At 33.4% G+C, this 24141-nt stretch overlaps 3 protein-coding genes and 1 non-coding gene across 4 annotated transcripts; 2 read left to right on the forward strand and 2 right to left on the reverse strand.

Moving 5' to 3' along the window:
• Positions 1-324: 324 nt before the first annotated feature.
• LOC150030374 (auxin-responsive protein IAA14-like) lies at positions 325-1265 on the reverse strand. Its single transcript, XM_090309784.1, has 2 exons — positions 871-1265; positions 325-704 (listed from the first exon to the last, which is right to left on the reverse strand). Exons 1-2 carry the CDS (start codon positions 1122-1124, stop codon positions 470-472), a joined length of 489 nt encoding a protein of 162 aa, XP_090165910.1. The 5' UTR covers positions 1125-1265; the 3' UTR covers positions 325-469.
• Positions 1266-8754: 7489 nt separating this feature from the next.
• On the forward strand, positions 8755-8835 carry TRNAL-AAG (transfer RNA leucine (anticodon AAG)). The gene has a single exon. It is a non-coding gene; the product is annotated as a tRNA-Leu (tRNA).
• Positions 8836-8878: 43 nt separating this feature from the next.
• Positions 8879-12760, forward strand: LOC120087791 (uncharacterized). The gene is made up of 10 exons (XM_039044691.2): positions 8879-9132; positions 9205-9300; positions 9422-9496; positions 10013-10081; positions 10691-10767; positions 10863-10951; positions 11040-11169; positions 11696-11786; positions 11876-11941; positions 12513-12760. Exons 1-10 carry the CDS (start codon positions 8983-8985, stop codon positions 12630-12632), a joined length of 963 nt encoding a protein of 320 aa, XP_038900619.1. The 5' UTR covers positions 8879-8982; the 3' UTR covers positions 12633-12760.
• Positions 12761-13862: 1102 nt separating this feature from the next.
• Positions 13863-23864, reverse strand: LOC150030376 (4-alpha-glucanotransferase, chloroplastic/amyloplastic-like; the record flags this gene model as incomplete). Its single annotated transcript, XM_090309785.1, has 13 exons — positions 13863-14155; positions 14615-14767; positions 15676-15684; positions 16383-16418; positions 16586-16674; positions 16760-16832; positions 21504-21578; positions 21664-21695; positions 21781-21920; positions 22434-22510; positions 22617-22775; positions 22869-23005; positions 23786-23864. Coding segments are annotated over 13 exons (1164 nt in total), but the record flags the coding sequence as incomplete, so codon positions are not given.
• Positions 23865-24141: the final 277 nt, after the last annotated feature.

Below are 24141 nucleotides of genomic sequence, written 5' to 3' on the forward strand. Positions count from 1 at the left end.
ATTTTATTATCAAACATTATCATTTAACATACCCCCAAAAAAGCTAATACATGGTTAATTAAATTATTTAATTTTAAACATAAAATAATTATTATAAGAAATAATAAAGCATAGCTAGGCTGTAATGTGCCTTTGATAATGATTCCAAATGATCCCACATATTCTGGCATCAAGGATTCTTGTGTTTTCAGATCTAACCTAACTCATTTCACAAATCTCTCTACATGTTTAAAATAGTTTTAAAAAAAAAAAATACCCATATTGAAAATAATATTTTTTATGTGAGAGAATTGAGAAGGGTAAATTAAATATATCTCATCTTACTTTAATATTATCTAATCTTTTATTCGTATTGTAAAAGAAGTGTAAATATGGTTTAATAAAGTATCATTTTTCTAAAAAAAAAACTAAAAATCAGCTCGTTATACGATAATTAACCTGACTTTTCTCTCTAGAAGTCAGGGGTGAACTAACCGGCCATGGTAAAGGAGCTGAACATCTTGGCCAAGGCGGTTGAGAGTTCTTGGTAGCTTTTGTACATCTTTAGGTCCACCTTTCGCAGATAAGGTGCGCCATCCATACAAACTTTGACAAACATAGCCGAACCGCTGCTGCTTCCGCCTTTCTCTCCGCCGTCAGGGCTCTTTTGAGACATCGCATTCTTCCGGTAGGATCGCACTGGTGGCCATCCCACAACTTGTGCCCTAAAATATTCACACATATCATCAAACTCTTAATTTTTACTTAACATACAAGGAGAGAAAAAAAATATATTATTGTCATAATTCATATGCTTAAACTTTTTGAGTTAAATAACTATCTGAAATAATAACGGTTATGTTCGACGACGAGAAGATAGAAGAAACATACTTGGCAGGTGGCTTTGCAGGATCTTTGGAGCTTATGAGATTCTCCTCATCAGTTGAAGTATTGTTATTCTGTGGAGTCAGATCGACGGTAACTCCAGGCTTAGATTGGATATTGAGTTTCAGATCAACGGTTTCAGAGAACCCTCTTTTTCCATTAGCTTTGGGAGTCTCCGGCTCGCCGCCACCACCGCCGCCGGGGAGGCCGAGACAGAGATCAGTTTCCAGCATGTTGACCATTTTCCGGCTAACCTCCATGAAAAATTCTTCTTTCGGCAGTAAGGTTGGATAAAACCCAGAGAAAATTTGAAAGCTTTTTTGTTTGGGTTGCCACTTTCTTGTTGTTGTTCCACAGAATTCTCTCTCTCTTTTATGTTATGATAATTTGGAAATTTTTGGGTTGGGGTTTGCGGAGAGAAATAATATTAAGGTGCGTGGAAGTTTGTGTAGCGTGTGGATGCATGTGCATGTCTTATCAAGCTCCTTCACTAATGGGATTTCGCCACGTGGAGAAATGTAGGACCGTTGATCTTGGACTTCCCCTTAAGACCCATTATATATTTATTTATATGTGATTTTATTTGAGCAACTTGTGGTTGGTTTTGGGGGGAGCCAGTAACATGGTTTTGCCCCCAATTATGATTCATCATATCTTCCTTCTCATTCAATTAGTCAACCATTAATCACATGTACACAACTCCACCCAAACTCTCAATGTTACACACACTTCTTTTCATATTATCACTCTTTCTACTACATTAAATCATCTCCAAATCATTATATTAACAACAATAATCTTGTGTTAGTAGAACCATATCAGAGAGAATAATGGCTTGTTTGAATTGACTTTTTAAGTACTTAAAAAATATTTTTCTCTCTCTTTAGAAACACTTTTTTAAATCTTTCAAAAGTGAATCCAAACAGACCTTTAATTTTTTAGAGTCAAGAATGGACATAATAATCTCCTTGTACTGAGAATCAACAAAGAATAAATTGTTAGTCGTTTCCGAACGACGTTTGTAGAGAACACACACTAGAAGAGACTAACGGTTGTTGAATTTCTTACTATTGTCTGTTTTAGTCCATATACTTTTAAACATAAACTTTAGAAGAAAAAAAATATTCAACAAGGTCATCACAATGATCGTTGTCATAATAATAGGTTATTGGATTCTAAATTCAAAATCTTCTTTTAAAATTTCTCTTTCATACATCTAATGATGTAAAACTGTCAACCACATTGTGACAACCCCTCAAATAAGCTTTGTTACTTTGGATTCCTTGTATGTACTTTAGTTCATGATGATTATTTCACAAGTCCATTTTGGTCGTCATAAAAAGTGACAATTTCGATATTAATTTAGCAAAATCCCAACACAAATTAAATACATTCATTTTCGTCATTAAACAAGTAACTATTTTGAATCTCATTAACAACACAACAAAATATTCAATACATACATGTTCATTTTAGTCCATCTACTTTTCCACATAGAGAAACACGTAGGTTATCTTCAAAGCGGAGACATAAAACATTAGGAAATACGAAGATAGGGTTGATTGAATATTGAATAGAGAGGAGGAGGGGTGTTTAATTTGTTAGTTAATATTTAGGGTTGAAGAGAACATGGTGGTAAGTTAGAGACAGGTCACATCTAAGAAGAGAGAGAGAAGGAAACATTTGTAAAGGTAGCAGGTAACCTTGCTCTGTCAACGTCGCTCTCCCAAATTAAAACTCAAAGCCCCAAGCTGCCCATTCATATCCATCACCAATGTTTCCTTCTCTAACCAACTTTCTTTCTCTCTAATAAATCTGATGTGAATGCTTTCCTAACCACACGTACGTCTTCTTTCCAACAGTACTCTAAAGGACTATATATCTCCACTTATTCACATATATATCTATATATCTATATACACTTTTTTTATAACATCTTTTACATGTAAGTCAATATCGTGTAACATTACTTACAAAATACCAATGTTTTTCGTCCTTATGCTTATGGTTATCCTCTTCTTCCCAAACAAACTCCCTTTCTCATCTCTCTTTCACCCATGACATCAAAAGTGCAAAGCTTTAAGTCAAATTAAGTTCAAGCATTACCCCCTAGCTAGTGTAATATTATCATTTACTCTCCTATATGATGTTCATCATTCATATATTGTTGGACTTTGATAGGTCAAATTAACATTTATGCTCATGTGAGAAATTATCGGTATTAAGAATATAATATTACGTTTTTTGTTTTACTACAACAAGTGGGTTCGAGGGAAGAAGTATTGTATGTCAATTACGATTGAGCAATGCCCATGTTGGGGTTATATATATATTTACCAATTTAGGCATTAGAATGATTTGAATATGTTATTTGGCGTGTGCTGGAGGGGGTGTGCGATTTATAAACTCTCTAATCCTATTGTCAACTCTGCATTTTGTATTATCTGATATTTCTCTCTAATAAATAAAATTATATCTCATTCTGCTTGTGAATGTGACTAATACACTGATAGTGAATCATATAAATCTCTGTGTTGATCTTTACTGTTAATGTTTTCTCGCTTTTGTATTTTTCAATTTCATCATGTTAAGCTTTTAAGTATGGTAGTGGTTTAGTAATAGGTAGGAGTTAGGACAATGTTGTTAAAGGATTGAACTAATTAAATTTATCTAGTAACTTAAGCTTTTGGGGTTGGAGACATGATTTTATGTACATTGTATTTAGAGTAGTCTTTTGTGTTCGAATTCCTAAAATGTCATTTACATTCCCAATTAATTTTGATCTCTACTTATTGGACCTTCTTCAAATTTATAAGTTTACAGGTGAAGGAAAGTGTTAAAATATTCTTCTTGAAAAAAATGATACTTTATTAAAAGAGCGTTTATGGGAAACATACAACCAAAAAGAAGGACAATTATAAAAAAAAAGAAGTTACAAGAAACTATGCCAATTGAGGGGCCACTGTATAGCAATACCATAAGCATTAAAATGATTAGATTTAGTAGACCAAAGATAAGGCATACCAATGAGTCTTCCCAGATATTGTTAAAAGATCCTAGAGTGATCATTTAAAGTCCTATTACGCTCCAATAACCAAAGGTTCCAAACAAACATACATTGCCATAAGTCGTCTCGTACGAAGTCGAAGTATTTTTGAATAAAACCATGTGATGGGTCTAGACATCTTGATCTAAAGTAGACAATATCGTGTTATCGTGAGAGTATAAATGAAAACCCTAATTTTATTTTTATTTTCGTTTTAGGAAAAAGATATAGCCTTAGACATAATATAAATGATGGTTGTAAGGTATATGAATAGAAATGGAGACATGATCAAAAGTGGAGTTATTAGGGTTAATTGAATTGAGGGGCAAATAATAAATGAAATGTGTAGGGAGGAGAAAATAAATAAGAAAGAATCTGGACGCACCATAACAAAATATTCCAAATGTTGGTAGAAGTTGAGACAATGGTACCGTGGGTGGGGCTGACCAGGACACCCTTTGCTTTGAGTGTTTTAGTCAATATACATTACATCTTCCTTATCATTATCATATAATCAAACCTTCTTCCTTCACTATTCTCCATTTACTTTAATGCCCCTCCAATTCCCTCTATTTATTATTCAACTCAAAACTAACCCCATTTTTCTTTTTTTCAAAAACTTTCCCATTAACTAATTGCAATCCAAACAAAATCTATCAGTGATGCTACAATACTAATAGACTCAAATATATTACTGATATACTCTATCGTTAATAGACTTCTATCAACATATAATCCATTATTGATAGATTTTGAGAGTTAGATATAAATTTTGTTATATTTACAAATATTTTTACATTGTATTATATTACTAATACTTTGAATTAATTGCTATATTTGTAATTGCCTCTAAAAACTATAACCCTAAATCTCATTTCATGTCTATTAATTCCAAGGGCCCCTCGAGCTTTAATTTTGCTTATTGCATTTAGACTAGAGATAGAGATAGGTTGATTAAAAAGTCTTAACTAAATCAAGCTTGGTTTAATTGCTCTTTTATGTTTTATTATAAAATTGAACTTTCTTATGTTTAAATTTAGATACATAAACTAAAATTTAGATGTTTAAAACTATAACCCTAATAGGTTGTGTTTGAACTCGAAAAAGAATAACGACTTAAAAAGATCTATACCTCCTGTATAATATTTGTTTGAAGGCTGAGTTATGAGAATTGTAAAAACCAAATGCATTATTTGAACTCATTAAATTTATAAGTAAATATGATGTTTATCGTTTAAATTTAAACTAAAACTATACATAACGTCCTAAACGCGATACATGTACATATGAAAAATGGATTTAATTAGGATTCATTCATCAAAACCGTAAACCAAGTGCCCTTAATTAAATATTTATTAACATGAGATTTAGTCCTAATTAAGAGAATCAAACCTATTAGAAAGTTTAGATTCAACTAACAATCCTTAAAGTTATGTCTTGGGAATGGGTAGAAATTAAATAATAAAATGAGGAATAATATTGTATTGGTAATATTTTGAAAGGTTAAGAATTTGTCAAAAAAGAAAATATAGTTTAAAAAAAAAAAAGGAAATCGGAGTAATATTGCGTGGTCAAATCCAATTGGTGGTTATGGCGGCGGCAACATCAAATTCATCGAATCTTTGAACATAATTGACGTATGAGTTGTGTTTTCTCTTCCTCAAAAATTCCTATTTGATAATGACAACTGGCGGATCTGTTTTTCCCCATTCGGAACCTGAACCGACATTGTTTTGGGCTTTTATATTGTTTCAGCCCAATTTTCTTCAGGCCCAACCCAAATATTTCAAAATGTTTGCAAAATTTTAGAATTTCAGGTGGCTAGATAAGCACCGGAGCTCTAGGAATTAGTAAAATTTGTGCATAAATGTTTGATAGAAATAAATAAATTAAGTTTCTCTCCATAAATGTTTGATAATATTTGTTTGGCTCTCAAAATCTTCACCTATGATATTTTGTATAGGTTTTCTGCTACATTTTATTCTTTTGACTTATATATATATATATATTTGGAGTTCCTCTGTGGGAGTATGTATAGTATATGTATATTTTTAAGAAAAACATATATTTAAGATTTTTTTTTCTTTTGCAATTTTTTTCATTGTTTTAGAAATTAAGTTTTTTCCTAGACAATATATAAGATGGGAGATTGAAAATTGATAATGCATGCTTGATGTAAGTTGAACTATACTCATTTTGATAAAAGAAAAAAATCAAGATAGTTAAGATTTTCTTAATCTATTTTTTAGATAATATTTTTACACCTAGTAAAATTTTGAAATTTTACATTTAAATATTTCAAACTATAATAATTTTAAAAAATGTTTTTACACCTAGTAAAATTTTGAAATTTTACATAGACAAGAAATAGCCATCAGATTACCTTCATGTCAAGCAAATTCTTCATTCTCCATCTGAGTGCTCAAAATGCTGCAGAAGGTCTTCTTCATTATCAACCAATGTTCCAAAAGGTATATTCCAGTCAATGTTGGAGAGAAGCAAAGGAAGCGATATGAAGTACCAATATCTATGTTGCTCAACTGGCAAGCAAGATATTCCCATCAGGCCTCACAATTCACTTCAGAGAAGATGTATTTACCGAACTAGCCTCTCGCTTAGCAGAGAGAATTCGACTCCCGTAGCACATTTTCTCCTTTTGATGGGTATTGAGTGATATTGAAAATTTCTCTTCCACCTTTTGGTTGATACACAAGAAAAGCTTCAAGGCAAATGGCTCCTGAGGCTGCTCCCAAGGCCAAGTGTTATTCTCAGGCTTGAGATAGAACTCAAAATGCTATATACTTCCGGCACAAAAGCCCTTGCAATTAAATGTCTTATCTCATACTGATCAATGCATGAAAGAAGAACAACATTCATAATTGAAAGGCACAACAGTTGTTGATACCCTTACTTATGAACTGTCCAAAGCATTCATTGAATGAGAGTGAAAGTTGTTAGTTTTTAGTGCTAACAAAATGGTTCTATTCATTCTTCTTTTTCTCTTAATTTGTTTTACACTATTTTTTCTCTTTTGGGGATCCCATAGAAATATCTTGCTGTCGTTTGTTTAAAATTCTGCTTGAGATTATTAAAAAAAGGATTAAGGAGTATCATAAACATATACGCACATTCTCCATCTTACATGAATATACATACTTGTAGTGGCTCATTGAAGTAATGCCATCCTAAGCTTTTGTTCAACACAACAAAACATATTATCCCTGTGAAATCCTTTAAGAACAAGAACTTCTAGTTTGGGTAGATGACTAAAGCCTCTTCCTATTACAATAACTCCTCCCATATTATGCTCTCCAAAGAGAAACAGGATCTCAACATGGGATATGTTTTTTTTACCTTCAAAATGGGGTTGGTATTCAAATGAGAAATTATTGAAACAATTTGTATGAACATTGATTTGTGTAGAACAGTTTTGGACGGTTGAAATTTTCCTTGTGACATACAGATTTTTATTATTATTAAATTAGATAACAACTTTTGTTACACGAAAATGTATGATGGTGATCTGCATCACCCAATTCGAAAACTCGAAATCTTAAGTTGACAACTTATGGTATATTTAATCTTTTTAATACATTTCTTATGATAGAATGATCCAATTTAATTTGTAACTTAATGGAAAGTGTTTTTTATATATTTGTTCATATTTTTGTTCTCTGCTAACAGTTAACACTAACAACCAATAAAGTTTCTTAGCTGGAGGAGTCTTCCCCATTGAATTAAAATGTAAGAGACAGAGCTATTAAATGCAACTAGAATTTTGTTTAACCAGAAGGACAACAAGGGCTTGAGTGCATATGATATGGCCATTATCCTATTAAAATATTAGATCCCTTAAAAATTTTTATGAGATTTTTTAAAACTTATTTTCCAGTTTGTTATTTTGGAGACAAAAGTAAGGCATGATGTTACCTACATAAGGTAAATAGAATGACCCTTAAATTTAGAATTTATATATTCAATATTGGGCTCACAACATTATAAGCCTATAGTATATATTATAAACATACATATAAATAAGTTATTTTATATATTATAAATATATATTTATAAAATATTAAAAATATAACTATATAAAATCGAGGTCGGGGTCGGGATCGAGGTGGGGTCCCCGCCCCAATCGAGGCGGATCCGCGGAAAATTTTGTCAACCCTACCCATGCACGCTGCTGTCAGAATTAAACTAGAATTAAAATTATCTAACCAATTGGTATATATTGGGAAGCCACTACTAAAAAGTTGAGATAAACAAAAAAAATTGTATTAGTCTATATATTTTGAAGTTTGTTCAATTTTAATCTTTGTACTATCAAATATTCTAATTCATATACTTTTAATAAATTTTAAATTTCTACTAGTTTATTATAGATATTTTCATTATTTTTTTTATTGCATTTTTACTATAAATTTTGAAAATATATTCACATATTGTGTTTCTTTGCATGAATATTATTATGATTATTTAATTAACTTCGAGTGACTAAATTTAAGATTTATTGAAAATATAAGAACTAAAAATTAGACACTTAAAACTACAAGGATTAAAATTGTACAAATTTCAAAATATAGAAATCGAAATGATATTTTAATCTTAAGATAAATGTTTCAACTAAAAGGACATGGCGTCCAATCTCCTCACTCTCATTTAATGAAATAAAAAATTACAAAACTAACATTACAAATGCCTATTCAACTTTAAAGTAAATATTATATCACTTGTCAGATTATTAGTAAAGTTGAAAATCTAGTGTGAGAGTTGATTTTCGTTTTTTCCAAAGAAAAAAGGAAAAGAAAAAAATATTATTTTAGATAAAAAATGAACAACAAGTTGAGATGGCCGGGTTGGTCTAAGGCGCCAGATTAAGGTTCTGGTCCGAAAGGGCGTGGGTTCAAATCCCACTCTCAACAAGCAAATTTTTCGAATATATTTTCATGACGCTATAACAATGACACGTGTCATGAAATTACTGGTAACTTTTCTCTCCTCTGATTGTGGCGGCAAAATACCTTATCCTCCGCCGTCGAAACGCAACTCAGAAACCCCAAAATCGAAGCATGCTGGACGTCGCCACCACCTATTCCGCTGCTCTAACCTTTCAATTTCGCCGTTCAAAACCCTCCATCATCCCCCATCAATGGCGGATCAGAGCTTCCTCTGCTGCTTCCACTGTCGATCTCACCGCTCTTCAATCCGCCATCGACAAGGTTCAATTCCTCCGCTTAATTTCATTTCTATGCCGTTTGATTACTTACACAAATTCCTTTTCTAAAATGCAGAAAGATAGTAACGCAGTTAAGGAAGCACTGGATCAGTTGAGGGAACTTGGTTGGGCCAAGAAATGGAGTTCTCAGCCGTATGTCTCCCGCCGTACGGTCAGTCTCCATTTTCAAGTCTCAAGTTCCTCTTCTTCTGAGAAACTCCAATCCATTACCAATTTTTTGCCCTTCTTCTTCCCTATTTATGTATATCAATGATTCTATATACACTGACCAGACTACTCTTCGAGAGCTGACAACGCTTGGAATTAAAAATGCGGAGAATCTTGCTATTCCTAGTGTCAGAAATGATGTGAGCTCCTCTTTAACATTCTTGCATTTTGTTTGTTTATCTATTAGAATTTTTGGTTTTGAGATGACAAATCGTTGGTGCCTCCAAAGATAATATCAGATTGGAGTCTTATCACTATAGTGCTTCATGTTGAAATTAGTGCCAACTTAATTTGCAAGTTAATCAAATTAGTTTTTTCTTTAATTGAAGTTAATGGCTTTTATTTAGGATAGTTTCTCCAAAATTGGAAAATAGTGTCCTAATGACTTAGTGGGTTTGATGGAGGAGAATTTCAAGATTAGCGATAGAGTTTTAAGGTGAGTGTAGTGGTTAGTTTCGTATTTTCTTATAAATATTTATAATGTTTCTACTTAGAACTCAATTGAAGTTCTTGATGCTCTGTGCAACATTTTTTTTTGTTTCCATCTTTTGTTCTCTTTGTTTTATTGTTTTTCGTTACACTAAATGAGTCTGTTTGTCCTGTTTGCATTTATCAGGTTTCTTGAAACTTATGTGCATTTGGTGCTTTCAACACAGGCAGCTTTCCTTTTCACTGTGGTGGGAACGACTGGATTTTTGGGCGTCCTTGCAGGGCAGCTTCCTGGGGTAACATAAACAGAGTAGTTTTTGATCTTTTGAAAATTAAGCTAATAAATACTAATTTCATCTACTGGTTTCTTGTTATCTACTTTTTAGGAGTGCTTTTAAAAACCAAGCTAAATTTTTAAAACTAAAAAAAAAAAAAAGTAGTTTTGAAAAACTTATTTTTCGAATTTAGTCCTTGTCCTTGCAGGGCAGCTTCCTGGGGTAACATCAACAGTATATTTAGGCCCCATTTTTAGTTATTAGTTTTTAAAAATTTAGTTTATAAATACTACTTCTATAAATTGGTTTTTTTGTTTTGTTATCTACTTTTTAGAAGTATATTTAGAAATCAAGTGGGGTTTTGAAAACTAAAAAAATAGTTTTTAGGAACGTATTTCTGTTTTTGGAAATTTGACTAAGAAATCAAATATAATTAGGAAAGATGAAAACTATAGTAAACAAATTATTAGAAAATAGATTCAATTTTCAAAAACTAAATGATTGTTAAATGGGCCTTAGTCCTCATTTAACCACCATTTTAACTAATGAATTCTATGTTTGTTTACTAACTCAAAGATCCTTAATCTTTCGTGAGGGTGAACACTTTTTGAAACTTTGGATTCATAACAGGATTGGGGCTTCTTTGTGCCATACTTGATTGGCAGCATATCGCTAATTGTTTTAGCAGTTGGGAGCATTTCTCCTGGGTATAAGTTTGTTTGTGGTGTATGGTTTTCTCAAATTTTTTCTATTGTTAGCTTCTCTTCCGTGACATTTTGTATGTGGGTTGCCTCTCTCTCAGACTTCTTCAAGCTGCCATAGATGGCTTTTCATCATTTTTTCCTGATTATCAAGAAAGAATTGCTGGACATGAAGCTGCACATTTCTTGGGTAAAGTCTTTGTATGAAAATAAAACTAATAGCTTATCATGAAATGTGCCTAGTTCACTTGGATCTAATAATGAACTCTGAATTTTAGTTGCTTACTTGCTTGGACTTCCTATTCTGGATTATTCACTAGACATTGGAAAGGAGCATGTCAATCTCATTGATGAAAGATTAGAAAAATTGATATATAGTGGCCAGCTTGATGATAAGGAACTTGACAGGTAACTAACTACTCTCCTCTATGAGATCAAAACTAGTCTGTGATATTGATGCTAGTAGAGGCTTGTTGTCCCCATTTGGTAACCATTTGATTTTTAAAAATTAAGTCTACTTGCTCAATTTCTTATACTGATTTGAATCTTTCTTAAATAAAGAAGTTGCATTCTTAGCCAGACTCCAAAAATAATAAAATAAGTTTTTAAAAACTTTTTTTTTTTAATTTTCAAAACTTTGCTTGGTTTTTTAAAGTATTGGTAAAAGGTAGATAACAAAACAAGAAATTTAGAGGTGGAACGAGTGTTTATAGACTATTTTTGTTACATCAATGATTGATCCAAAACCTACCTTCTCTAGTACCATGTTAAATCACCGATTAACCCAAAAGCTTAAGTTGATGGAAGAAGGTAAATTTAATATCATATCATCTAACCATTTCAAAAAACGAAATGGTTTCCAAACACGGCTTTAGATTACATGAATTGCAAGTTGTGTAGCATTATTATTATTATTATTATTTTAAACTTTCAGGTTGGCAGTGGTGGCAATGGCTGGACTTGCATCAGAAGGTTTAAAATATGACAAAGTGGTTGGCCAATCAGCTGATCTCTTCACTCTGCAGGTTTCATGTTGCTATTTAATTCATGAAAACAGTTCCTTTACCCCCCTCCCTTCAACAATCTAACATTTACATTGATTTGGTTCTATCAGAGGTTTATCAATAGATCTAAACCAAAACTTGGCAAGGATCAGCAACAGAACCTGACTAGATGGGCTGTAAGTTTTCGCCCATTACCACTCTGGATAGTTTCTTAAAATCTTTTTGTTTAGGAACTCGAGCATTTTTTTGCAAATTCATCTGATCATTTCCAAGTACTGCATTACAAGTTTGCTAAAAATATGTTTTAGTCCCTAACATGTCAGAGATTTTTTTCTATTAAGTTGTTTAAGAGCGTGTTTGGCCCAAGGAGTTATGAAGTAGGAATTGGGAGGTAGAAGTTGTGAACTCCTCCTTATTTGACCCAAGGAGTTGGTAGATCCCACTATTAAAAAATATCAATTTTATATCTCATCAACTTCTTATACTAGGCCTCAAAAGTTTACAACTCCTTAGACTTCATAACTCATTACTCTCACTATTCCACTCTCTATATTATTATTCATATATGGTAAGATACTAAATTGATAAAAATGTTAAAATACAAGAACTAATTGGAACTTTTTAAATGACTAAATTGGAAGAAAAATACTCAATATTGGGGACGAAAACATATGTCTAGCCTAAAAAGTTTTAAGAAAATCGCGTATTAGTGATCGAATCCTGAAGCTACTTCGCACTTTGCTGTAGGTTTTATTTTCAGGTTCCCTTCTGAAGAATAACAAATTGATACATGAAGCCCTCATCAAAGCAATGTCAGAGAAAGCATCTGTAATAGAATGCTTTGAAGCCATTGAGAAAGCTGCTTAGCTAATTCAAACTTTTTTTTTTCTATCTGCGACGATTACCATTCTTTATTTTATATATACACAGAAAAATAATGATAATAATCTCATATATGTTAAAATGATGATCAATGGAGATAAAATCTTAGTTTACTTTTGATTGTTTTTCTTTTAGTAATTGATATATGAACTAAACCATATGGGTCAAATTGAAATTAGACCTAAATCAATAGAGATTAATTGAAGTTTTGAAAACGATGAAAACCTAATTAAAACCTAATAAGAAGTCCAATTGATATTCAGTTATTATGGTAATTATATCTTTAATAAATATAACTTTCATTTGAGATTGTTGGAGAAACTTGATATATTTTCAAAATGTAACCTTCATAGTTTCAAAATATTCAAGTTAGGTTAGAAGCACCCTAACTTTTTAAAACACTATCGACTAAATTCAAGTGTAATTATAGTCTTTTAATGATTATTAATGTTGGACATTGTGGAAAGTTCTCATGTCCTTATCAATTAAGGGTTAGAATGTTTTCCTCTAACTGTTTTGGTAGAAAGGGATAATCTCTGCTTAGAGATGTTCACTTTCCCATAGAGACTGGGGAAGAGAATGAAAAAAAGAATAATGATCTAAAAGCTAAATGGGGATGGAGTCGAAGACGAGAGTAGAGAATGCAATCTTCATCCCATCTCCACCCCGTTTGGATTTTTCTTATCTTTATTATAATAATGTAATGTTATGTTACTTATGATTATTATTAATAATATTATATTTAGCTTTCAAGATTTATTGTTTAATGGTCAAAATGATGAATATGTTTAAATTAATGTAAAAAAAAGGATATGTTTGAATTCTAACAAATTTAGATTATGCATATGAATAATTTGATAGATTATTTCCTTCAACTCGAAAAGTTCGAGTAATTTCTCTTTAAATTATAATTGTCCATGTGGAACTAATCATATAAAAGTTAATCATTTAATTAATACTTTTTCATAATAGTGATTTATATTAATTGATTTTTTTTTTGTTTATGGAGAAAAAATCCCAATAGGGAACTTGATCCCCATGAACTTTTTATGAAGAATTTGATGGGGACGGGAATGAAATGGGGAATGGGGGAAGCCATCCTCAATCCCGCCTCGCCTGTGGACATCACTACCTCTATCTCTACCTATTTCCTATCAATAATAATCATAATCATAATAATAATAAAAGAAGACTTATAGATGTAGAGTAGGTGGATTGTCAATATGAATAGACACGCTCGTAATGATCATTTACCCGTTAATCAAGATGGTATATAACTAAAGAAATGTCAAGTCGCAACTTCTCATGTGAGTTGGATCAGTCACATCCAGATTTTTGGTGGGGGATCTTATTAAACTAAAGGTGTAAAACAACAATTTGTGATTACAAAGGCAGCATTTCACTTACAGCCGCCCATACAATGAAATCATATCCTTCAATTTACTTGCTTCTGTCTCCAAACTCTCAAAGCTTACGGAACTAGGTATTCTCCATTTCCAGTTTCCAAACTGTGTGACAAGTACAAACATATCTTACACACTGAACCATCATAACAATTAAATCCATAAATATCAATTTTCATTCTTAGAGAATCTAAACTTCTTCACATTTTTCTTCAAAATAAAGTTTGCTATTGAATTCATGGCCTTTTTTCCTACATTACACAGATAAAGATGGTATAAATTATAAAATAAAAGAATCAAAAGATGGGGGGTTTTTGTGGGTTGTTAATATCTTCTGATACTACTGAAAGCACCAGTGTGCACTCATGACCTATTGAAGTTAATTGTAAATCATATAAATTTTAGAAAATATCATTTTCTGTGCAGATCTAAGTACTATTGTATGGTCAAAGAACAGGCATGGAAATGTCTGGAATGCATTCAACTCAAATGCTTAATGTTGAGCTTTATGACAATTAACAAGATTAATTGGATACCTGAGTATGAAGGTATGTATAAACTTACCTGTGTTGCTGGAATGTTCATCCTTGCAGAACTCCCTAACCCAAGAACATCTTGCAAAGGTATTATGGCAGTTTGTGCCACAGAAGACAATGCTGCCCGGATGAGAGCCCAGGGGATATCATCTTTCTCAGTAACTGAAAGATACTTCAGTACCTGTAACAACCGAGACATGTCACAACTCATTTCATTTTTCTATAGTGAACAGAAAAAGAACCCTAATATATTAATTACATGGGAAGTATAGCAACGTAAAAAACCCGAAAGTGCACACCAAGAAGATGAATAGTATTTTGATTATTCAACACTTCTCTCCCAAATTAGACACACTTCCTTTCCAGAAAATTTCTGAATTCTTTCACAACATATCCTGAAAATTGTTGTCTTTCTATCATTAATATGTAGAATTTTAGTCATACCATAAATCTGTAACCACAATCAATCAAAGACCCAAGAATGATCAAAGCATTTGAAACTGAGAATCCCAGAATTTCCGACCAAAAGAACAATGAAAGACAGATGTGCTTCGTCCTTTTCTGTTTTGGCTTTTCATAATAAAAGCATCAAAGGTACACTTCCAAGCCAGATAACAATCTCAGATTCATTGCCCGTTTGTGGGTGGTAGGCTTACTTTGCTGGAATTGAATCCTCTGGATGATAAATAAAGCTTTGTCCAAGAACTGACTAATGAATATTTTGACCCGATCAAAGATGAACAGGGGAAACTCATGGAGACACATTACTCCTTTAAGAAAAAAGATGCTGCCTAGTCTTAACACTCAAAGGGTGATGGAGGAGAATGAAGTGAGCATACTAACCCAACTAATCCACAACTGAAATAGTGTCATAACGCTTAGATTTGGGTAGGCCATCAATGAAATTCATGGTGATAACATCCCACTTAAGATTGAGAATCAGCAAGGTTTTCAATAGATTAACATTCACCTAAGCGTCCAACTCTTGCCTATCCAACTCCCCCACGAGCTTCATAATGATTAACTTCCCTTCTATCCACACTGTCACTTCCTGAAACCTCATCGACTATAGGTCTTTTACTATAGTACTTGAGAATCCTTTACTCCTGAAACGAGATAGAATAGTTCCCATCAAACATTTTCTCCTACTGTTGGTCATCCACTTCCCCTTTTTTTTTCGCTCCAGATTTCTTCACATACTCTTCCAGACCACCCTCTAAGGATTCTTTTCGAGTCTCAGCCTCTTGTCCTCTTCTTGTGTCAGGAATGTGGCTGCAAAGGGGTGGGGCAGTCTTCCCTTTTTCTAAGAATATTCCCTTTCATCCTTGTAAAATGCTTTAGTCCTCCGATTGGATTAGTCACCAACACATTCTCCTCGTCTTCCTCCATTTTTTTTTTCAAATTGGTTATGCAAGGTATCCATCATAGTACCTGATCTTCTCCCCTTCAATGTTGTAGCTCGTCTGCTTAAACTCAGTTTCCATGTTTCTCATCTTTGAGGCCCCATTTTCTCCTTCCTTGGGAGCATAGCCTGTGTAGTTCATATGAAATTTCATTTCCTTCAGTGGACCTCCCTACGGATTTCTTCAAACCTTTATTTTTGTTTATTCATATTGTTACTAATGTTACTGTTTTCATGTATGTTCAAACTAATACAAAAATTAGTAGCTTTGAAACAATATTCAGAAACTATTGTAGTTTTTGCACGTGTGAATGTGTTAGGTTCAGAGAAAGTGTTGCGAACATTGGACTTTTCTTCTTCATTCAATTTTTTTTTTTGGGGTCCCCCCCCCCACCCCTTCTTCATTCAAATTGTCCCACCACCCACGGATCTGCATTAAAACAGTTCAATGGTTAACAGAATGACACCAGGAGAGACCAATTTTATTTACTTAAATCAGATAAAACCGTTAATTCAAAGTTGCATGTCTATTCCCCAACATCAGATTTTACAACATATTGCAAACAAGGATATACAAGCAAAGATGGAAATTATTACTGTGTCATTATCATGAGTTCCCGTGTAGACAACTTGGTTAGATTCATGATTGTGGGGCAAATGCGGATTAGCAGAATCACTTCCAAAACCTGTTTGAACAAAATATATCAATTACCCAGAATAAACACTTCAAGACAATCTCTTCAAAACAGAGACAATATATAACAGTAATACCAAATTGGAGAACAGCCATTCCAGGTGCCCCTATAGATTTTCTGAGTTGAACCACATCTTCAGTAATAACTCCCTGTTATAAGATGGTTAAATCAATGCAAAATGTAGCTAAAACTAAAAGAAAACGGACTCAATTGAAACTTGTAGGGGGGCGGTAATGGTAATGATAGCACTAATCAAATAATCTACAGATATGCCCATGAGTATTTCCTTTCTCATGACTGATAAGAAATGATGAAACCGCAGAGCTAAATGATACAAAAGAAAGTGGAACTATGCTCGTTTACTTTCCTAAATACAAGTGCACATTACTTAATTCATGAGTGACATTTTAGACACCCAACAGACGGTGTTATGATGCGTTGGTAGCAAGTTTTTAACCTTAAGCTTATGGCTTCAAAAATAAATTACGAACCCAAAGTAGCAAGTCTGAAAATTTTAAACAAGAACGATATTGGAACCAATACAAGAAATCACATCCATAATGTAATGAGCATTGAATAGGTCCCTATGATTTCATTACTTGTTTAACCATAAAAACATTCAGTTGAAAATTATATTTTCTCTTACTTCTCTTCGGAAGAAAGGTTTCTTAAATAGAAGAAATACCCAATTACAAATAAGGATAGAATAAAAGAGTAACACATGTAGACCTAGCAAACTCTATACCTAGGAAATATTTTAAGGTTTTTAAGTCCTTGATTTAGAAATCATTAGCAAGTTTTTTCTTCAAGATATTCACTCCTATCTCATCATTACCTGTAAGTATAATATCATCAACATACACTATCAAAACAACCACCTTGCCACTTCCAATACGTTTATAGAATATAATATGATCAGCTTGGCTTTGGCTGAATCCATAGCTATTGACTGCCTTTCCAAAACGTTCAAACTATGCTCTAGGAGATTGTTTAAGGCCATATAATGATTTCTTTAACTTGCACACTTTGTTAACCCCAAGATCCAACTCAAAACCAGGTGAACCCCAAGATCCAACTCAAAACCAAGTGACAAATCCATAAATACCTCTTCTTCAAGATCCCCATTGAGAAAGGCATTCTTAACATCAAGTTGATAAATAGGCCAATCAAAATTAACTGCAACAAATAAAGAATTCTGATAGAACTAATTTTAGCTACTGGAGCAAATTTTTCTTGATAATCAATTCCATAGGTCTGACAGAACCCCTTGACTACCAATCCGGCCTTATACCTTTCAATACTACCATCAGCTTTACATTTTATAGTGAACGCCCATTTGCATCCCATTGTTTTCTTATCTTTTGGTAGTTCAATTATGTCCCATGTGCAATTTTGTTTCAGCGCATTAATCTCTTCCATCACTGCTAATTTCCAATTCAAATCATTTAGGGCCTCCCGTATATTCCTTGAAACAAATAGGTTGGTTATTTTGGATGGAAAGGCTTCATGACAGTCAAACAACCTATGATAAGAAAGATAGTTTGCAATGGAATATTCGGTACATTTACGAGTACCTTTCTTATGGACAATTGGAATATCAAGATTAGAGATATCAGGTAGAGGATTATGAGGAGATGAAGAACTGGGAGAAATAGGAGTAGAGTGTCTAATACCTGGATCTTCAGGATCATTCATTGGAGCATTAGATTGGTACTATGATAAGTTAACTGTCTGATCTCAATCTTTTTTAGTCAAGTTTCGTCTAGTATAAACCTGAAGTTCAAGATTTCGACTTGTTGAGTCAGTTTTTAGTGTTTCTCTCCCTGAAGAAGAACTCTCCAGACTTGGCATAGAAGGCCTAGAACTCATAATTTCAGGACCACTGATGTTTGGGAGAGATGAAGTGTCCCAAATATTATCTTCAAGGTTAGATGTCTCCTCCTAAAGAGAATTTGGGCTAAAAACTGGTTGATTTTCCAAAAAAGATGCATCCATACTCTCAAAATACTTATTGGTCAAAGGATCAAAACATTTGTAAGCCTTCTTAAGAGATATAGCCTACAAAAATGCATTTAGTGTCTCAGAGATCAAGTTTAGTTCAAGAAAAGGTGGGAGTATGGACATAAGCAATACAGCCAAATAATTTAATTGGTAAATCATAGAACAGTCGGTTATTAGGAAAAGAATCTTTGAAGTGACTCAAAGGAGTTTAAAATTCAAAACCTTAGACGACATTCGATTGATCGGATATGCAGCTGTAAGAATGGCATCCTCCCACAAATATCTTGGAACATTCATAGAAAACATAAGGGCACGAGCAACTTCAAGTGTCTATTTTTTCGCTCAGCAACGCCATTCTGCTAAGACGTGTCACGACATGTAGCTTGATGAAAAATATACTTATCTTACAACAAATTGGTTAATTGTTCATTGAAATATTCAGTGTCGTTATCAGAATTTGAATTTGAATTTTAGTTTGAAATCGAGTCTCAATCATATTGTAAAACCGAACAAAAACCTCTTTTACCTCTAACTTTTTTGTTAACAAATAAAACCAAGTTAAACGAGTGTGATCATCTATAAAGGTAACAAACCAACACTTATCACTATGAGTCAAGACTTTAGACAGACCCCAAACATCAGTATGAATTAAGGAAAAAAGGTGATGAAACTTTGTAAGGTTTAGTGGATCGATGATGTTTGGCAAAAATGCAACTTTCACATGGAAAAATTGAACAATCAAATCCTTTAAATAAATCGAAAAATAGATACTTTAAGTAGAAGAAATTTGGATGCCTTAGTCTACGATACCAAAGCATTATAGTTTCTTTAATAGAAGGAAAAAACAGATACTATTCAAGTCTCGAACTTTTTTATGACTAGCTGAAACTTCATCAAAGTAATAGAGACCCATCAATCATCCTAGTACGTCCAATCGTTCACCTGAGTTCTGATTCTGAAAGATACAATGAATTTCACAAAAGATAACACTACAGTTAGCATCCTTAGAGATTTTACTAACAGATAACAAGTTACAAGCTAATTTTGGAACATGAAGGACATAACGTAACGTAAGTTTTGTAGTCAAAGGAATGGTTCATTTTCTTGCAATAGAGGTGAAGCTACCATCGGCGATGCAAATTTTTTCATTGCAATACATAGGAGAATATGATTCAAATAAACAAGAGGAAACTAGTCATATGATTAGAGGCTCCGAAATCTATAATCCACGGAGATGAATTAATGCAAGATAAAGCTTGAGGACAAGTTCCTAATTGTGCCAAGGAAACACTAGGATTACCAGATGATGAATTGGTCTTTAGCAGCTTCAGAAATTGATCAATTTGCTCTTTATTAAACGGGCTGGAGTCAACAATATTAGCATTAGAGATGTCTGATGGGAATCTCTTTCACCTTGCTTAGAACTTTTCCAATTTGCAGGTTTTCCATGAAGTTTCCAATAAGTTTCACGTGTATGTCGAGGTTTATTGCAATAGTCACACCAGACATGAGGCTTTCCATGTGGCTTGTTGGATTGATCAAAAGACTTCATTGCAGTATTTTCAATCACCAACGCAAAGAATTCAACTGAATCAATAGTTTCTTTTGCAAATCATAACATTCCTGCGACTTTCTTCCATGCAAACTTCAGAAAAAACATCATTAATAGCTGGAAGAGTAGTTTTTCCAAGTATTCTACCTCTAACTTCACCAAACTCACTATTGAGGCAGGCAGGGAATTTGTAAATACGACCCTCTTCAACAATTTTCCTATAATGCTTTTGGTCCTCTGTAGACTTCCACTCATACGTATCAAAGAGGTCAAAGTCTTACCAAATCCTTTTTAGGGAGTGAAAGTATTGTGTAACTAAGTTAGTTCCTCTTCATATATCACCCACAGGTTCAACTCAAATCCTTGTGACTGGTTGCCCAAATTAGAATACATCTGAGTTATCCCATAATCCCTTGGCATAGAGTAACACATGTAGTTTTCAGCTGATGTCTTCAACCATGGAATTGGCAAGCCAAGTCATAACCATGGAATTTTCAGAGTCCCACCCGGTGAATGAATGGTCATCTGGGCTAGAGGCGGTTTTTTCTCCCATGATGTAACCAATCTTCCCTTGTCCACGAATATACATCTGAACACTTTGGGACCAACGAAGAAAATTATCCCATTAAGTCGAATGGTGGTTATTTGGATAGTGGGACCGATTGAATAGATAGGATTGTTGAAAACTTTAGTCATAGGTGCCTTAATGTCCGACATATTGCTAAAGAAACAAAGATCCAAAAATAAAACCAGAAGATCTGAAGAAAAAAAACACCAAACTGGGGCTAAACAAACCAGTAACTTGATGAGACACAGACGGACGACGACGATGGGCAGCACTGAGCAGTGGAAAGGAGGGATGGCGATGACAACCTGCAAACGAGCGTCAAACCCAAAAATCGCGACCAAATGAGCGGTTGGGATACAAAACGCTCGACTGAGATGTGACGTCGGGTGGAGATGTGATTGATCGGCGACAGAGAGCGATGTCCAGCAGAGCTTCAAAGGACCGACGGCGGCGGCAAATGAATGGAGATCAATTGGCAGTGGTGGCAGCAACAAAAGGTAAGTTTTTTTTTTTTTCAAAAACTTTGCATCTCTGATACCAAGTTGAAAAATATTATTTTCTCTTATTTCTCTTAGGAGGAAAGGGTTTCTTAAATAGAAGAAACACCCCATTACAAATAAGGAAAGAATAAAATACAACAAATATAATACAATAAATACAATAGAGAATTTCACAACAAAAGAAATAATCAACACATACCAAATCTTCTGCAAATATGTTGATCTTCCCAACCGCTCTGGATATGGCATCAAATAAAGATTTTCCAGGCCCTGCCTACAGTCATAAAAGATACTATCGAAGAAGATACTATGATATCAAAGTACAATCTAGAAAAAACCTGCCAAATTATGAGTCTGACCTTCCACCGTCCAACTGTAGCAATTTGTGCCTCTGTACATTTGCAACATATTAGCACAATGAACTAAACAAAGAAACATGTTATGTAACCTGAAAAATTTATTTCACAAAAGCCTACCAGAAGGAACTGCCCAGAAACCAGCAAATCCCCTAAAATGATCAATCCGGAATTCATCATATAGATTCTGTGCACGCTTAATGCGCCGTATCCACCAAGAAAAACCATCTTTCTCCATGGCTTTCCAATCATATAGAGGACTTTCAAGTTCCAAGCAGACATCAAGTTATTAGAAAGCTATTTCTTGGCAGGTTTACTCCAAATAAAATTAACAAACAAGAATTAACGCAAATACTGGAATCATTTTGAGAAGTATTAGATAACATTTATAATGATATAATGAAAAATCACAATGGATTTATTATTTTATTTTATTATTATTATTATTTTTTTTTTTTTTTTTGACGTGGGATTTAAACTCATGGCCTCTTAGAAGAAGTGAGATACCTAAACCACTGAGCTATGTTCATGATTGCTTCCCATGATTATATTTTCTATTTTTCTCTTTTGTTTTCCTTAATTGGAACCAATTTCCTAAACAATATCTACTTCCAAATGAACTTCCTTTAAAATCTAGTCTAGAAAAATTAATTCTATGAAACTAGACAAGGAATATGACCATCCGTAAGAACTACGGGAAAAATGAAAAACTAATTTCATCAGAGAACAGAATGTACAATCAACCATTTGAATGAGAAAAGTGCACGACACACCTTCCCCATAGTTGACCAGTTTCACTAAATGCATCTGGAGGCACACCACTCACTAACACGGGAAAACCTTTCTTGTTCTGCCAGAAGAACTTATGATTAGCATTAGCATTTAGCGGTCAGCATAATGGGAACATTCCATAGTAGATTTTTATCTGTATCTACTCATCCAGACACAATATATACCAGCAAAAATTGCTTCTTATTAGCCCAAACATCTGCACTCTGATAGCCAACATATATAGGCATGTCCCCCATTATAGTAATACCCTTCGTATTTGCATAGCTGCGAACTCTTCGCCATTGTCTCTGGAATAAAAACTGTTGAGCAATGAATATATTTATCTGCAAAACCAAAAGTACATGTGAACAATTAGGCAACAGACTACAGAGACTATAAGCACAAAAGTCAAACTAAAGAAGTCACTCAAATCTTACAAAATCTCTTTCCCTTTGGTACACATCTTCTAAAGCTGAAAGATGACGATTCTTTAAGGGTTCTGGCCATTCATACCAACTGAAACAATTTAGTCGGTTATCAATAGCAGCAAAATAAGCTGCATCTTCAAGCCAGCCTGCAAAATTGAACGACAAGAATGAGAGAGAAAGAGTGAAAGGAAGTAAGAAGAGCTGTTCTAACTTTTTTTTTTAAAAAACTTTTCTTTGATAAAAAATAAGAATTGTTCTAAACTATTAAGTTAGATTATTAATTAATTAACCAGCAGACTTTATTGAATAGTCAATCTTACACAAGTGTATTTGAGGCATTATTCAGTAAATGAAAATTAGGGGATAATTTCTGAAGTATCAATACCCACTAGAACCATTTTGGGAGCCCATCTCTGAATTCTTTTTTCCCTTTTCGTCTTCTAAATCCAACAGTGGCGAAGAGACTTTTGAAGTATCTGTGTTTTGTGTTCCTATACTAAAGGAGGAAAAACTTTACAATTAATTATGTATTAGCAAGCAGGTTCACAAAAGGTTTCATGCTGAAATAAATTTGGCATCTCAGCATAACTGAATTTTGGTAGCAGATACCAACTCTACAGCTGACCAGATCCAGCCATTGAGGAGGTTAGCAGTCTATTTGAACACCTTTTCTTGAAGTAGTTGAGGGCTTGAATTAAATTGACAGATCTTAGAAAAAATTCAAGTGAAGGTGATTTATTATCTGGCAAACGTTCGCTAACTTTTTCTTTTTTTGGGGGCAAGGTAGAATGGATGAATTAGGTAGCTTAGATAGTGTCATGTATAATTTTTAACAATCAACAAAATCTAAATATTAATACAAACTCGAAGTTGTGCAAAATATTATAGGTGAACCATGACATCAGTTGGATTATATTAAAACTCACTTGATATATCAGGATCTCTACAAAATTCTTCAAGCTGTCTTTTAAGTTCACCATCACTTTGAATTAACCTTTCTGCAGCCTAAGACAGAACCAAAGAAAATAATTAAAGAAATACTCAGGTTATATTAATATATTAAAAATAAGACAAAATTTGAAGTTATCAGTGTGCTTGTAAATCTGTATTGATCACAAAGCAATATACACTGGAATGTAAACATAAGATTGCCCCTCTGAGTCTAACGCACGATGTGTTTTACTTTCCATTTTCCATTAATAGCACTGCTTCCTCCAATGATGAAACAAATTGGTACATCCTTATCAAGTTTCTATTGAAAACTAATAAGGATGACTTTAGA

Source organism: Benincasa hispida, unplaced genomic scaffold (genome assembly GCF_027475165.1).
Source record: "Benincasa hispida cultivar pf3 unplaced genomic scaffold, pf3_genome.v1.1 HicScf257, whole genome shotgun sequence".
Taxonomy (NCBI): domain Eukaryota; kingdom Viridiplantae; phylum Streptophyta; class Magnoliopsida; order Cucurbitales; family Cucurbitaceae; genus Benincasa; species Benincasa hispida.

Coding starts and splice junctions, on each gene's coding strand:
- LOC150030374 (XM_090309784.1), bottom strand. CDS start 1,124: ATGGAGGTTAGCCGGAAAATGGTCAACATGCTGGAAACTGATCTCTGT. Junction 705..870: donor CCTGCAAAGCCACCTGCCAA/GTATGTTTCTTC, acceptor TGAATATTTTAG/GGCACAAGTTGTGGGATGGC.
- LOC120087791 (XM_039044691.2), top strand. CDS start 8,983: ATGCTGGACGTCGCCACCACCTATTCCGCTGCTCTAACCTTTCAATTT. Junction 9,497..10,012: donor TTCCTAGTGTCAGAAATGAT/GTGAGCTCCTCT, acceptor CTTTCAACACAG/GCAGCTTTCCTTTTCACTGT. Junction 11,942..12,512: donor AGAACCTGACTAGATGGGCT/GTAAGTTTTCGC, acceptor ACTTTGCTGTAG/GTTTTATTTTCAGGTTCCCT.